This window comes from Mustela nivalis (assembly GCF_964662115.1).
Source record: "Mustela nivalis genome assembly, chromosome: 4".
Classification (NCBI taxonomy): Eukaryota; Metazoa; Chordata; class Mammalia; order Carnivora; family Mustelidae; genus Mustela; species Mustela nivalis.
In genome coordinates, this window is record NC_139023.1 from 599,584 (window position 1) to 616,723 (window position 17,140).

The 17,140-nt window shown below is 37.5% G+C and overlaps 1 protein-coding gene across 50 annotated transcripts in view; it reads left to right on the top strand.

Annotated features, from left to right (window-relative positions):
• Positions 1-17,140, top strand: part of SEC31A (SEC31 homolog A, COPII coat complex component) — an 81,307-nt gene that overhangs the window by 5,536 nt on the left and 58,631 nt on the right. For 37 of the 50 annotated variants that reach the window (XM_082726446.1, XM_082726458.1, XM_082726429.1 and 34 more), the window contains 7 exons: positions 5,617-5,699; positions 7,020-7,143; positions 8,469-8,667; positions 9,891-9,986; positions 11,077-11,217; positions 13,203-13,345; positions 16,678-16,777. In XM_082726446.1, the coding sequence (XP_082582572.1) occupies positions 5,621-5,699; positions 7,020-7,143; positions 8,469-8,667; positions 9,891-9,986; positions 11,077-11,217; positions 13,203-13,345; positions 16,678-16,777 (882 nt within the window). In that variant the 5' untranslated portion in view covers positions 5,617-5,620. Of the gene's footprint in view, positions 1-5,223; positions 5,336-5,616; positions 5,700-7,019; positions 7,144-8,468; positions 8,668-9,890; positions 9,987-11,076; positions 11,218-13,202; positions 13,346-16,677; positions 16,778-17,140 lie in introns of those variants that run through there. The other 13 variants (XM_082726430.1, XM_082726440.1, XM_082726425.1 and 10 more) reach the window with 3 other exon arrangements.

Below are 17,140 nucleotides of genomic sequence, written 5' to 3' on the forward strand. Positions count from 1 at the left end.
AGTAAGATTATGTGAACTACTTTCATTAGTGCTTACAGTAATTACTGTGCAAAGAAATAGAGGATTAATGGTACTAAATAAAATTATTTGCAGTTATAAAGAAAAACCAGAAATACATATTAGAACAAAACTACAAGTCACACTAATTATCAGAAAAAATATAAATACACAAATAGGGACAATAGGGAAAGTTTTTAATTATAAAACCATTTTAAATAGCAAAATAATGTAGAACTAAGAACAACCATATCTGTCAAACCACGAGAAACTTTTATATTGGTAAATTCTATCTGGTCTCACTAGCTAATAGATTAAAAAATTTTCACATTGGATCACCAGGCAAAATCTAATTCTATTTGTTTATGTATGTATTTTGCTGTATGTAAGGCAGCCAGTGAAAAAGTGGTTCAAAAGTTGAAAAGGGCAAATATATATACATAAAGGCACATAAAAAGTAAGCTAAGGTATTGTTCTTAATATGAGACAAAGTGGAATTCAGGCCCAAAGGCTTCCTTAAGATGAAGAAGAATACAAAGTTAAACTGTATATTCGACAGTGAATGTTTAACATTATGAATATCTGTCAACCAAGTAACTATGTATTAAATACAAAGTAACCTTCATAAAGCAACTTTCAGGAGGTACCAGGAAAAATAGGCATAAATGCATTAGGAGTAAGTGACTTTTTTTTTTTTAAAGATTTTATTTATTTATTTGACAGAGAGAGATCACAAGTAGGCAGAGAGGCAGGCAGAGAGAGAGAGAGAGAGAGAGGAGGAAGCAGGCTCCCTGCTGAGCAGAGAGCCAGATCCCTGAGATCATGACCCGAGCTGCAGGGAGCGGCTTAACCCACTGAGCCACCCTGGCGCCTCCCGGAGTAAGTGACTTTTAATTCAGTAATCTTGGTCCAGGGCAAATTAAACGGAGAAACAGTAAGACTGTAGATGACCTAAACAATTTAGTCATGGGGTAGATTTAATATATATGGAACTTGGCCCTGAAAACAGTGTACCCCTTCTTTTTAGATCTCATTTGCAAAAACTTCTCTATAGTTCCCAAAGAAAACTTCAGTACATTTTAGAAAGGAGAAATAGTATTAAAATCACAGTGCACTTGCATATTAAGTTCAAACAACGCTTGGATTAATGGAGGATACAAATGAAACTTGTATAGTATACTGATGACCATAGTGGAGCCTGGCTAAAATAGTTCTCAGAAGAAGTGCAAAGCTTTAAATACTTACATCAGTAAAGAATAAATAATAAAAATGAGTGGGTTAAGTGATTAACTCAGAAAGTTAGAAAAAGATCTAAGTAAATGAAAAGAAGGTAGAAGGAAGGAATTAATAAAAATAAGAGAGAGGTGCCTGGGTGGCTCAGTTGTTAAGAGTCTGCCCTCTGCTCAGGTCATGATCCCTGATTATTAACATGTCTTGGGATGGAGCCTACACTGGGATCCCTGCTGGTCAGGAAGCCTGCTTTTCCCTCTCCCACTTCCCCTGCATGTGTTCCCTCTTTTGCTGTCTCTCTCTGTCAAGTAAATAAAATAAAGTCTTTAAAAAAAGAAAGAAGGAAAGGAAGGAAGGAATTAGAAAACAAAGCAGAATTAATTGGCTGTTTGAAAATAGACAAATCGCTAGTTAAATTAATCAATTATTTAAGAGGAGAGTGGGGGGAACAAAACACAAATATATGTAATAAATATAAAGACTAATAATCATAAATAGCAAAAATTTAAAGAATTGTGAGTGTCGTTCAAGTCTAAAAAATGAGAAACTCTGTAAAAAAAATTGGAGGAATATTATAGGAAAATATAATTTACGAAAAATGACCTTGAATAAAAAATTTCAAATAGATCAATTTCTATACAAGAAATAGAGAAAATTAGCCGGGGAGAAACTCCTCTCCAAAAATCATCTGGCCTGGATGTTTCATGAGAGAATTCTGCTGAATCTTTGAAGAACCAATAATTTCAATACTGCTGTTGAAACTGTTGCAGAGCATAGAAGATGGAAAACTACATTTTGGGGTCGCCTGGGTGGCTTAGATGGTTAAGCATCTGTCTTCGGCTAAGGTCACGATCTCAGGGTCCTGGGATCAAGCCCCTCTTCGGGCTCCCCGCTTAGTAGGGAGTCTGCTTCTCCCTCTGCCTCTCACTCGGCTCGTGCTCTCTCAAATGAATAAATAAAATCTTTAAAAAAAAGAAAACTATATTTTTAACGGAGTATAATATTGATATCAAAACTTGACATAGAATCCATAAAAGAAGAAAAGTATAGATAAAATCTTCGTTACAACTCCAGAAGCAAAACTCTGTTAAACAAAGGGAATCTAGCAGCACATTACTAGAATAATACATCATGAGAAGTTTATTCAGCGTAGAAAAAGATAGTCCATATTAGGAAATCTATTAATATAATCTGTTTTATTGATAGACCTGTGAAGAAGAATCCGCGGTCATTCTGATTACCTCATGAAAAGCATTTGACAAAATTCAAGACCCAGTCTTTTAAATAGCATTCAATAAAGCAGTAATTGATGACTACGTTCCTCACATTATATACATTTATATTTGTGCACATGTGTGTGTATTTCAAAACCTGAAGTCTTGTCCCATGGTGATACAGTAGGCTTTCCCACTAAAGGAAAGAACAAGATAAGAAATCTCACTGTTATCACTAGTGCTTAATATGGTAGTACAAATGCTATTAACTTTTGTACAACAATACCAGGAAGACAGTGGGGTGGGGGTGAGCCACATTTACGAACTAAAAGATAAAATACTTAAGAATAAACAAACCCACTCTGTCAAAAAATTTAAAGTAATACTGAAAGAGAAAGATGGCTTAAAAGACAATATGTTCTCATTGGAAAGATTCAACATTGTGTTATTTTCTCCATAAATTAACATAGTAATTTGATGCAGATTTGATAAAAATATTAACATTCTCTTTTTTTGGGAATTAGACAAAAACTGTTCAAAGTTTATGTAATAAACAGTGATAGCAAGGGAAACAGTGTAGGAGAGAAGCAATGGATAAGGGTAATGGGAATCATGTTCCTATAAAGTCTGAGTATTGAAAACAGGACAGTGCTTGGGGTGCCTGGCTGGCTCAGTCGGGAGAGTATCTGATCTCATGTTGTGCTCATTTTGGCAGCACATATTCTAAAATTGGAATGATCATGGGGTTGTGAGTTCAAGCCCCACATTTGGTATAGCGATTGCTTAAATAAATAAACTTAAAAAAAAAAACCTGGAATGTCTAACATGTAAATAAATAAGTGGACATAAGGACTGGAAATCCAGAAATACACCTAAATATATCCGGGAATGTAGATCCTAACCTACATCCTAATATGTATAGGAATAAAACATAAATAGTAAATCCAGAAGTAAACCTAAATGTAGGAACTTAGTAAAAGTGGTATCATAGAATTGTAGGAAAAAGACTTTTCAATAAATGCTTTCATTATTAAAACACACACACACACACACACACACACACACACAACTGAACATATATTGTATAGCAGTATGTATTCCAGGTCCTGAGTCAAATATAAATGAAAAAAGCCACAAATGAATTTACTTAGAAGAAAAATATGGGTGAATTTTTTCGTAACATTGGCATGCAGAAGGCCTTTTTCCCTAGTCAAAATTCAGGAACCACTTTTTAGAAAGTGATGAATTTGACTATTAAAGGATGGCACATCTATACAATGGAATATTTTTCAGTGCTAAAAAGAAATGAGCTATCAAGTTACAAAAAGACAGGAATTTTAAGTACCTGTTGCTAAGTGAAGGAAGTCCATCTGAAAAGGCTGTGTACTATATAGTTATAACTAACATTGTGGAAAAGGCAAAACTCGGGAGAGAGTAGAGAGATCCGCGGTTGCCAGGAGAGAGGACGAGAACGGAGGAGAGGGATAAAGAGGTGGAACACAGAATTCTGAGGGCAGGGAAGCTTCTGAATGATATTCTGAGTCTGGATGGATGGATTTGGGTGGGTGAATATGTGTCATTATTCGTTTGTCAAAACCCATAGAAAACCCAAAGAACCCTGAAGTAAATCATGGACTTTGCTTGATAGTGATGCCTCGGTTGGGGTTGGATTCCGGCAAATGCACTGTGGTGCAGGGCGCTTTATGGTGGGAGGGGCCGGGGTAGGGATGGGGGGGTGCTCCGTAGTTTTCACCCAGTTCTGTGAACCTGAAACTGCTCTGATAAATAAAATCTATTTTTAAAAAATAGCAATCTTGTGAAACGTAAAAAGGAAAAACCCATAACCAAAATAAAATAAAGTCTGACAACCCAATAAAAAAATAGGCAAGTAAAACAGACAGGAATAGACAGAAAAGGACAGAGAAGGAAATGTGGATGGCCTATAACCATATAAAAAAGGTACGCAACATTATGGCATGAGAAATTCAAATGTTAAGTACTCAGAGTAATCATTTTTCACCTATCATTGGTAAAAATCAAAGTGTTACTCTGACAAGGCTGGAGGGGAATGTGAAAAGGTACAGTTATCATGGAGGGCAACTTGGCAATAACCGTTAGAATTAAAATTGAATTTATCTTTAACCCAGCAGTTTTACTTCTGGAAATTTATAGCTATCCAGGCCCATGAATGGAATAACATGTACATATAGGTATTTATTTCAGCATTCTTTGTAAAAATAGCAAAAGATAAAAAACAACTCACAGAGGGGCACCTGGGGGGCTCAGTCGGTGAAGCAACTGCCTTGGGCTCAGGTTATGATCCTGGAGCCCCGGGATCAAGTCCTGCATCGGGCTTCCTGCTCACTGGGGAGTCTGCTTCTCCCTCTGACCTCTCTGCTCTCATTCTCTCTCTCCCTCTCTCAAATAAATAAATAAAATCTTAAAAAAAAAAAAAAAAAGACTCACATATTCACCAGTAGTGAACTAAGTAAGTAAATGATGGTGCCTCTTACAATGGAATACTGTGCCATGTGAATGTATTCACGTACAATAACAAAATTGTTTTGTTTTGTTTTAAGGTACAACACAGTACTTGCTGAATTTTTAGACCAAAGTAACTTTAAAGAGAATGTATAAACTAGTGGTGTGTGCAGTTGTAGCTTGGAATGACCAGCTTCTTAAAATTTCTGCTAAATTTATCTTTAAAATCTGTAGGCTTACTGTATTCTTCCCTGTAATTAGCCTTTAAAATTAATTCTTTAAACTGCTCTTAATCACTTAGTAATTCTGGCCCAGGAGGATGTACCTTGTTTATTGCATGCTCTCTTGTACTCTGACGCGCTGTCACCTGTCCTTACCTGAAAGTGTGTTGCAGGGGAAGATCAGTCCCTCAGGTACTACCCTATATTGTTTCTGTTTTTTTCCAAACTGATTCTTCAGTCAAAGGACTATAAGTTGTAAAACAATTAGAAAAGCCCTATAGTTGTCTCAAAATAATTTAACAAGTTTTTCTTCTTTCTAATACTGAGTGTTCCCAGCAAATGATACCTAAACCAGTTTGATTTATTGGCATTTGGACTAATGAAGTAGTGGTTGGTTCAGTGTATTTCTGTGTTAAAAAATTATGCTCTATGTTACATGTTCAGTATATTTCTATGTAAACTATTCTCTTTAGGAGGATGAAGTTAAAGGAAGTAGACCGCACGGCCATGCAGGCCTGGAGCCCTGCCCAGAATCATCCCATTTACCTAGCTACAGGTAAGTTCCACAGAGAGGAAAGAGTGTAAATCACTTAATTTCTTCTTTTCCACATTTGGCTTACTCATACCTGTCCTTTAAAACTTAACTTCATGGGCACCTGGGTGGCTCAGTGGGTTAAGCCTCTGCCTTCGGCTCAGGTCATGATCTCAGGGTCCTGGGATCGAGCCCCACATCGGGCTCTCTGCTCAGCAGGGAGCCTGCTCCACCTCCTCTCTCTCTGCCTGCTGCTCTGCCTACTTGTGATCTCTGTCTGTCAAATAAATAAATACAATCTTAAAAAAAAAACAAAAAAACTTATTTCAAGCCCCTCTCTTCTAGAAAGCTTCTCCTTCCCTAATGAAGTAACTCCATCGTCCCTTTCAGCTGAGTTTAATGACCTTCCTCTGTGTTATCAGCACCTTGTTCATCATAGCCTTAGTCATGATACTGGCGCTTGGGGGCTCGGTTGGTTACGTGCCTGCCTTTGGCTCAGGTCATGATCTCACGGTCCTGGGATTGAGCCCCACATGGGGTTCCCTGCTCAACGGGGAGTCTGCTTCTGTCTTGCTCTCTTTCTCTCTGCCCCTCTGCCCCACTTACACTCTCTCTGTCAAATAAATAAATAAAATCCTTAAAAAAATCATACTATATTTACAGAGTCTTCCTCACTTCATAAAAGTTACTTTTCATCTTCATTCCTCAATATTAAGCACATGAGATAACATGTAAAAAAAAAAAGTTAATACCAATTTGGATGAAGAACAATTTTGATGCTAGCATTTTTATATAAAAATAGTTACGTCATTTATGACTATAAGCGGAGTAAATCAAGAGACTGTTTTTACAGAGAGTTTTTAAGATATCTGTAGGTTTATTTTTATTTTTATTTTATTTTTTTTTAAAGATTTTATTTATTTATTTGACAGAGAGAAATCACAAGTAGATGGAGAGGCAGGCAGAGAGAGAGAGGGAAGCAGGCTCCCTGCTGAGCAGAGAGCCCGATGCGGGACTCGATCTCAGGACCCCGAGATCACGACCTGAGCCGAAGGCAGCGGCTTAACCCACTGAGCCACCCAGGCGCCCTAAGATATCTGTAGGTTTAAAGAGTTACCTGCACCATCCATTCTTACAAACATTGTCTCCAAGCCTTGTGTCAGAATTCATTGCTACAGGAGTTTGAGCGATGTTCAGTGGCATGCACCCTGAGATGTTAGTCACTAAGACCGCACTCATGAGTGAGATCATTGGAAAACGTGCATTTACTTTGTTTTGTTTTGTATGGTTTTCTCTGAGTCTTTTATTTTTGCACTGTAGTTACCATAAATGTATTTTCCGTAGGAACATCTGCTCAGCAGTTGGATGCAACATTCAGTACCAGTGCTTCCCTCGAGATATTTGAATTCGACCTTTCTGACCCGTCCTTGGATATGAAGTCTTGTGCCACCTTCTCTTCTTCTCACAGGTATGAGACTGATGAATTTTAATTTCACATTATTTATCATTGGGGTTATTATGTTGTGGTTGATGCCTCGTTTGTCTATAAATACGTTGTTATTGGGAACTACAAGAAGACCATCAATGACATGAGGTATTTCATGAAGAAGTATATGAGTGAGTTTCTGTGGACGTAAAGGAAGGGTGTGTGTGCTGTTGACTCGTTTACTGACAGCTGACGTGTAGGATAGGAAGGAGAGGCTCGATTTTCTCGTTGTTTTTTCCTCATGATACAGTAGGCATGCTGTCTCTTACTTCCTTTTCTCAACTGTTTACCAAAAAAAGGATAGGCATGGCTTAAAAAAGGGGTAGTTGGATGAATATGAGGGTGTTAAAAGTGATTATCTCTGAATGGTAGGTTATTTTTTTCGTTGTACTTTCTGTATTTAGAAATACATATCACAGAGATTTTTGTTGACATGATTTCTGATACAGTAGGTATCTGGGTCATCTTCCCAAGTGCTTATGATAAGGTGTTATCATAATGCACGAAAAGGACACTTTCATTTGAGTAGTAAAATATGCTTTATTGTCCCAGTAGTTTGGCCGATTTTGGTGAAGAGATTGTACTCTGGCACATGGCGTCTCATGGGACCTCATATTTTTCAGAGCTCTCCCACTATGATGGGAACTCCAAATACCTTTTGGCTATCAGTTTTCCCACTCACCACCGCTTGTGTCATTGTATACCTCCATGCCGCCTTCATCTTTCATCTCCTAGCCAGACCATAATCTTTATTCTCCATCAGTGGGGATACTTGTCATAATAGATATCATTTTGATGTCGCTTTTCCACCGTTGGAATACATTACTTTTCTTAGAAAATTTTATATACCTCCTTTGGCACTTCTACTACTTTGCAGACTACTTGTCAGTGAGTACTTCTGTAGTCAAATAATATCAAAGGAAATGATTGATTAGAGCTCTGTTTTACAGATGAACCAAAAGCAGCTTAGGAAGATTCAGTATCTTGCCTAGGGTCTCACAGTTTCTAAGTGGTAAAACCGTTCTTAATCCTATACCTTTTGACACACAAATCAAGTATACTTTCTGATGCTATGTTACCTCTACCAGAAACTTTTTACTCTCCAGGATTATAAAATCAAAATGCACATATGAATATAAATAAAAACTAAAATGCCATTTCACCAAGTCGTGCATGGTTACAAGGAATAGAGGAACAGCATTGTTTTTAGATTATTTATGAAAACACATGGAATGAAATACATAATTTTGAATGCTTTCTCTTATCCTTTTGACTTACATCAGTTATTTACTCCTTTTCTCTTAAAGGTACCATAAGTTGATTTGGGGCCCTCATAAGATGGATTCCAAAGGGAATGTCTCTGGAGTTCTGATTGCAGGTGGTGAAAATGGAAATATTATTCTTTACGATCCTTCTAAAATTATAGCTGGAGACAAGGAAGTTGTGATTGCCCAAAATGACAAGCATACCGGCCCAGTAAGAGCCTTGGATGTGAATATTTTCCAGGTTAGACTTCTGATGTTTATTCATAACTCTTGAGACATGCACTGCTTATTTGAAATAGGCATACGAATCTGCTGTGCCTCAGTCTTGGAACTGAAAGCTAAAAATGTGTGCCCGTGCAGGCTGATGAGCGAGTGTATTTTCTTGAATAATGGAGGGTTCAGAGTTGGGATCAAGGTAAATGATGATAACTCCATGGAGGGGATCAGGTAGCGCAGAATCAGTCAGTCTACTTTTGCCGTCCTAAGCATAACTTAATGTTAATTATATAAATGTGTAGGTTTGCAAATACCTTGAGTTAATAGAACGTTAGAGCTTAACAACCGAAACATGAATATTATCTTAAGAAAGTTTAAAATAGTTATTTTTCTTATATTATAAATAAATACTTAGGGTATAGAAATACAACCTGAGCTTCATTTCTGTAGTTTATGGTGCCGGCTCTTTAGATGAGATAGTTAGTTGCTTTGTGTATGAGTTTAAACAGCAGCTGCTTGCTGGGTGGTGTCTTAGGTTATAGGCGGTTACAACCGTAGAATTCCTCTGTTTTCATAGTCAGGTGTCAGTTGATGAAAGAACTTATGAGAGTGAGTAACAAAAGATGAAAGCCAGTATATGAAACCCATTATCTTCCTGTACTTCATGTCATGTACTTTTTGACCCTAAAGGTATGCAACAGAGATAACCTAGAAGTACTGCCACCTAGACCAAAATGGAGTGTAAATGCACCAGAAAGACCTGAGGATTTAAGACAGGAGATTTTACTAGCCCTGTTTGGGTCTGGCGGCAGAAGCTGGCTTTGAGGTGTCTGGAGATAGATACCATTATTTTAGGTTTCAGTTATTTGTCTGAAAAAGTAATTGATTTTGCCTGTTTTTTGTCTCTCTCTCACAATCAGATCCCCTTCCTGCACAAATGATAATCCCCACATGGTTGCATGATTGCTTAAGAATTCATCCATATAATTATTTTTTTAATCTCTTATATTTTAATATCAGTAGACATACTGTCTTCTTGGTGAAATAGAATCTTATAATATGCTTCTTTGAAAAACCATTGTAGTTTCAGATTATTATCCATAGCATTTAGGAAATTATGAGGTTTGGTTCTTTAATTAAGTAAAAAAGCTGTATACCCTAAAACTGATAGAGCGTTCTATCTCTGAAGTTATTCAGAGTCCTCTTAATTATACTTAAATGTTGTTTCATTATTATTTCTTATTGCAGACTAATCTGGTAGCCTCTGGTGCTAATGAATCTGAAATCTACATTTGGGATCTCAACAACTTTGCAACGCCAATGACACCAGGAGCCAAAACACAGGTATTGCATTGATTCTGATGTAATCAAAAGAACCAGCTGATTCTTTGACACTTTATTTATTTCATTTTTTTCACACAAAATATATTTGTTTAAAATCAGTGTTTAGATGTTACTGATTTTCCTTCAGGATAGCAAGGTGTTAGTAAACGTGTTCTTTGAAGTATCAGTGAGTCCTTCAACAGCAAATATTTATTCAGTGCTTACCACCCGACACTGCTTTGATGTATTCGACATGCAGTCATGAATAAAAGAGACAAGTCTTGGATTACTTTTTAAATACAGGAATTTATATAGTATAGTATTTTATGTTGCATAGTATTTTGATAATATCTAATCTTGGAATAAAAATCATAGACTAGAAAGGAAACTTATTTTTTAAGAAAAAAACAGCTCAGCCCCTTTCCTGTGCATTTCTGTAAGGTAAGAAAGAACAGTCTTCCGCTTGCCTCTGTGAAGTTTATGGTCTGTAGACTACGCAGATTGAGGAGCCATTAAAATGGATCCCAGCATTCTGGCTATCTTGGAGGTGGTATAATGCTAGCATGTGATCTACCATTTATTTTTATTTATTTACTTTTAAAGATTTTATTTATTTATTTATTTGAGAGAGAGAAAGAGAAGGGAACACATGGGGGTGATAGGCAGAGGGCATGGGAGAGACAGAATCCCCAGCAGACTCAGGACCGGAGCTCAAATCGAGAGTCAGACACCTAACCCACTGAGCTACCCAGGCACCCCGAGGCTGTAACTTTTGCTCTGCGTAGTTGTCCATCATACTGATCAATGTCTACTTTGTAGTTCATTATCTACCTTGTGGGAGTTGCAAATTAAGAAAAAGTGCTTGATTTATAGCAGGAGCTTAATAAATGGTTGGTGAATGAGACAGTATTAAATGAGGTAAAATACTTGAATTGGCGTGTATACTGAGCTTTAAATTGTATTATATTTATTGAGAGCCTATGAATATAAAAAATTTGTGGAATAAATGGTTCAGATTTTAATTAATTCATTTTTTAAAAAGAAGGATCAGATTTTGTACTTAATTGGATCATAAGTGAAAAATGGTTTTCAGTAGTTTCTTCCTTTTTAGCCCCCAGAGGATATCAGCTGCGTTGCGTGGAACAGACAAGTTCAGCATATTTTAGCATCAGCCAGTCCCAGTGGCCGGGCCACTGTGTGGGATCTCAGAAAAAATGAACCTATCATCAAAGTCAGTGACCATAGTAACAGGGTAAGTGCGTGATTGACTTGTCATGTGCAGAGCCATGCTGTGTTCCTGCCGTAGCTATTTCTATATTGTCAGTGTTGACAACACATCAAATTTTGTGAAGTCAGTTGCTATCTATTCATGGGCCGATCATGTTGGATCGAGGTTTTTTCCTTGGGGAAGATAATAAAATTTCTGATAAAACATGTTGGATATTGCTAATGATGAAGAGAGAGATAGTTAATTAAATTCCTTAATCCATGGTTTACTGGTTGTTCTTACTTGACTAGCTATCTCAAAGCATTATAGCAACTTTTTATCTTTAGCTTTCTCTGGAATATATGAATTTTTCCAGCTAGTAATTATATGACTGTGAACTTGTGGTTTCCAGACTCCTGGCTTCACCTTTTCTGATTAGGCGCTACTTAAATGAGCTGATATCTCCCATTTGCCCAGTAGATGTAGCTGTACAACACATTAAATTTTTGACCTTACAGATTCCTTAATACTATGTCCTAATGTGCTATTAAATAATTTAGACATAATTAAATGGCTTTATCTTGTTAGTTTGTTTTTCATTACATTGTTTAGTTTGACATTTTAAAAACAAGTTTGCCTAAATCAGAGAATACATACATAACTCAACAATAACCAAGGTGGGGGGACAATAACCACGGAAAACTATTGAGAAAAATATTTCTTTAGGATACTGTTTCTCAATGAATTAGGAATTTTATTATTATTATTTTTTTAATATTTTATTTGTTTGAGAGAGAGAGAGATCACAAGCAGGCAGAGAGAGAGGGGAGGAAGCAGGCTCCCTGCTGAGCAGAGGATGCGGGGCTCGATCCCAGGACCCTGGGATCATGACCGGAGCGGAAGGCAGAGGCTTAACCCACTGAGCCACCCAGGCGCTCCTGAAATAGGAATTTTAAAACAAATTTTAATTGAATAAATTATACAATAAGCATTGCCATTATCTTTTGGAATGTTCAGTAGGATATGAATGTCCAGGTAATTCTTAGTAATACTGTTAATTTATTCCATGTAAAAATTGAAATGGTAGCTATTGCTTTAGATATTCTGTCTTGATTTTTTTGACAAAATAGAGGAAAGGTATGAAACTTTTTTGTTATAATCTTTTTTTTAAAAAAAATTTATTTATTTATTTATTTATTTGAGAGATCCAGCACACTCCATGGGGGAGGGGCAGAGGAGGAGAGAAGCAGACACTCCACTGAGTGTGGAGCCCCGTGTAGGGGCAATCCTGGTACCCTGAGATCATGACCTGAGCTAAAACCAAGAGTCAGACTTCTGGCTGACTGAGCCACCCATGCACTGTTACTATAATCTTTTACCTGTTTTCATTTTTCCCAAAGTATTAAATTGTATTTAAATTTATATAAAACTTTCCCACCAGTTACAGTATTGACCAGTAAACTCATTTTTGGTATAGAATTATTCTGGTCCAGAATGGTGCTGTGTATCAAATAGCTGGATGAACTGAAAACATTAAAATTTTTTATTTGGGGGGGCGCCTGGGTGGCTCAGTGGGTTAAAGCCTCTGCCTTCGCCTCAGGTCATGGTCCCAGGGTCCTGGGATCGAGCCCCACATCAGGCTCTTTGCTCTCCAGGAAGCCTGCTTCCCTTGCTCTCTCTGCCTGCCTCTCTGCCTGCTTGTGATCTCTGTCAAATAAATAAATAAAATCTTTAAAAAAAAAAATTTTTTTTTTTAACTTTTAAGAGTCCTGTTTAAGGCTGTTGAATAAAATTTCATAGTTTTAAAGAGACAGCATAGCTTGAAGGTTGCAAATGCAGGCTCTGGAGCTAGCTGTCAGGATTCAAAATTTAATAGCTTTAGGTTTAGTTTTTTCTTGTTGTTTTTTAAAAAACTAAGCCTGAGCTGATGTTTTCTACTATTTGTTTCAACAAAGGCATGTTCCTTAAGCTCATTTTGGCTCTTCATAAAGTAGTAGGATTGATACATTGTGAGCCTTAACTCTCTGCAGATGCATTGCTCTGGGTTGGCGTGGCATCCCGATGTTGCGACTCAGATGGTCCTTGCCTCTGAGGATGATAGATTACCAGTGGTCCAGATGTGGGATCTTCGCTTTGCTTCCTCTCCACTCCGTGTCTTGGAAAACCATGCCAGGTATCATGCTGTACTTCTAAGGAACTTGATTCTTTATTTTTAAAAATACATTTACTTATTATTTTTGAATTATCAGATAATTGTTTTTAAATTAAGGAATCTATTTTGTCTCTGTCTTGTAAAATTCAGTATAAATCATATGTATTTGAAGCAATAGTCATCAGATTTTCTGTTCTCAAAAATGGTAGCCAATTCATATTATAGTAATAAAAAATGTGATAAAGGGTTTTCCACTCCTTTTTTCAGCTATAATGAATAGATTACAATTCCAGTATGCCCCGACATTGTAGGACAACTCTCGTGACATCATCCAGTTTACTAGCATCATAATACTGATGTCTTCCATAACATTCAAGGACACGCAGCGGTTTAAAAGTTTGTTTTATTTCTAATTGTCTATTTTAATTTAAAAGTATTTTTGAGAAATTTGGGTTATTCTGCTGTTAATTTAATTTTATTTATTTTCTATTTTTTATCATTTTTTAGAAGATTTATTTATTATTTATTTTTAAGAAAAAGTCAGAGCCTGAGAGCAAGAGTGGGAGGGGCGGAGGGAGAGAGAACCTCAAGGAGACAGCACAGAGCCCGACTGAGGGCTTGATCTCACAATCCCGAGACCACAACCTGAGCTGAAATCAAAAGTCGAACCCTTAACCAGCTGTGCCATGTGGGTGCCTGTGCTTTTAATTGTAATAAATGTGCAGATTCTCTAAAAAGATAAGAGTGGGGTGCCTGGTTGGCTCATTTGATAGAACGTGCAGCTCTGGTCTCTGGGGTTATGAGTTCAAGCCCCTTGTTGGGTATAGAAATTACTTTTTTTAAAAAAATGGTTAAAAAAAATTAAAATTAAAAAAAAGTAAAAGATTTGCAAATTTTCTCAGGTTTGGTAGCTTTAAATTTTTTTTTTTAAAGATTTTATTTATTTGTCAGAGAGAGAGAACGCACAGGCAGAGTGGCAGGCAGAGGCAGAGGGAGAAGCAGGCTCCCTGCCGAGCAAGGAGCCCGATGTGGGGACTCGATCCCAGGACGCTGAGATCATGACCTGAGCCGAAGGCAGCCGCTTAACCAACTGAGCCACCCAGGTGTCCTGGTAGCATTAAATTTAATTGTAAATTAGCATGCTTCCTAACATTGATATACAGGTACCCAGGGAATTTATATGTATTTGTTTAACAGTTTTAAACAAGAAACAAATCCCTTTTAACGTTATAATATTTTCTGAGTACTTTTGGACTTTCTTGTTTAAGGATATATAGACTAAAGCTTTAAATTCTGTTTTCCCACTGGGTAGTGGATTTGCACACTAAGAGGCCTTAAAGTTTGTGACCTCTCCTTAACTTTATGTAAAGGAGAAAAGAGTCCAGTAAAATGCAATTCTGTTTAGATATTACTGCTTCAGTCAGCGTTTTAGCAAAGAAGGGATGATTGGGATAAGTTGTAATATTTTTCCCATGTTAGATAAGGTTTTGTTCATTCATTCAACATGTACTTCTTGAACATGTGCTCTGAGCCAAGCACTATGCTACGATTCAGTGATATAACAGATAAAAATCGCTGCCCTCGGGAGGTTTGCGTAATAGTGGAAGGACACTGACATTTGTACAATATGTGAAGTGTACAAGCACTTTAAATATGAAGTCAGTTAATCCTCATAACAAGTCGATGGTACAGATGCCCATTTTATGAATTGGAAATTGAAGCTCAGTAAGGTAAACTTGGCCTAGATCACATAACCAGTCAAGTGCTCACTTCTGATCAAACATTCTGATCCTGGAATCTGTGCTCCTTGTTTTGTTTTGTGTTTTTTTTTTTTTTTTTTTAAGATTTTACTTATTTATTTGACAGAGAGAGACACAGTGAGAGAGGGAACACAAGCAGGGAGAGTGGGAGAGGGAGAAGCAGGCTCCCTGCTCAGCAGGGAGCCCGATGTGGGGCTTGATCCCAGGACCCCAAGATCATGACCTGAGCCGAAGGCAGATGCTTAACACCTGAACCACCCAGGCGCCCCTAGAACCACCTGAACACCTGAACCACCTAGAGTGCCCCTAGTGTCTGTGCTCTTGACACTATATCTACTGCCAGTTTTAGGTGTGATCACAATTTAGCAAGACAGAAGACTACACTGAGCTGCAGGAGCAGATCAACTCTCTGTTTTCTCAGTTTTCTCCTTCTAATAATACATGCAGGAGGTGGCTTAGATGAGATTTACGGTCCTTTCCTGCTCTATAATTCTGTGATGTTTTTTTCTTTAATACCTATAAGAACGTAATGGTCTTTTTAAATTTTTTTTAAGAATTTATTTTATTTATTTGACAGAGATCACAAGTAGGCAGAGAGGCAGGCGGGGGCGGGGGGAGCAGGCTCTCTGCTGAGCAGAGAGCCTGACTCAGGGCTCAATCCCAGGACCCTGAGATCATGACCTGAGCCGAAGGCAGAGGCTTAACCCACTGAGCCACCCAGGTGCCCCCATAAATGTTCTTTAAAATGTGATATTAAATATGTATGAATTTCTTTGAAAGGCATTCTTGACACGCTTGAAATTCTTGACATGCGTGATTGGATTCTAAAGAGGGAGCAGTTAGAAAGTATATTGATCAGTTGGAAATTTGGATATGGACTATATGTTTTAAAATACTGCATATAAATAAGAAATATTTTCAGTATGTAATTGTATTGTGGTTATGCAGAAGGATGATTTTATCCTCAGAGGTAAGTGTGGGGGTGACGTGTCATAATATCTCTAATTAACTCTCAAATGCTCAGTGTATGTATGGAGAGAGAGAGAAAGCCACATACAGTAAATGTGGCCAAACCAGTGAGTCAAAGTGAGGAGTATAAGGCCGTTCATCGTACTGTCCTTATAATTTTCACAAAGATTTTAATTTTTTAAAAACTAAAAGATTAGAGGGGCTCCTGGGTGGCTCAGTTGTTGAACATCTGCCTTCGGCTCAGGTCATGATCCCAGGCTGCCTGCTTCTACCTTTCCCTCGCCCTCGTGTACGCCCCTGCTTGTGTTCCCTCTCTCACTGTCTTTCTCTCTGTGTCAAATAAATAAACAAAATCTTCAAAAAAATAAAATAAAATAAAATATTAGAAACAAAATGCAGTCTTAATTTGGGTTCTTGTCCTTTACAGTGTTTTCCTGATTCTGAGAAGATACCGAATGTCTTCTTGGTGATCAAAGAGTGTACACATTCCTAAATTACTTTCCATGAAGATTATATGAAATTATACTTCTCTTAGCAACATGTGTCTCCAGAACCTAGACAGGAATCATTTGGAGACTTGGTTTTCTGAAGATTAAAAATTTCTTCACCTTGTGTTTTTTATAGGGGGATTTTGGCAATTGCTTGGAGCATGGCAGATCCGGAATTGTTGCTGAGCTGCGGAAAAGATGCTAAGATTCTCTGCTCCAACCCTAACACAGGAGAGGTGTGAGGAGGAACCATTTCTCAGACTATAGCTACTATAATATATATTTTTAAGATTTTATTTATTTATTTGACCGAGGGAGACAGTGAGAGAGGGAACACAAGCAGGGGGAGTGGGAATGGGATAAGTAGGCTCCCCGCGGAGCAGGGAACCCAGTGCGAGGCTCCATCCCAGGGCCCCGGGATCATGACCTGAGCCAAAGGCAGCTGCTCAATGACTGAGCCACCCGGGCACCCCACTATTACATATGTTTTTGGTAGCCGAATAAGAAATTTTCCATATGGATTCTTTAGTGCATTAATATAGTTAAGGACATGGAGATAGAGATACGTGCGAAATGTTAATCTAGGAGAGATTTTATCA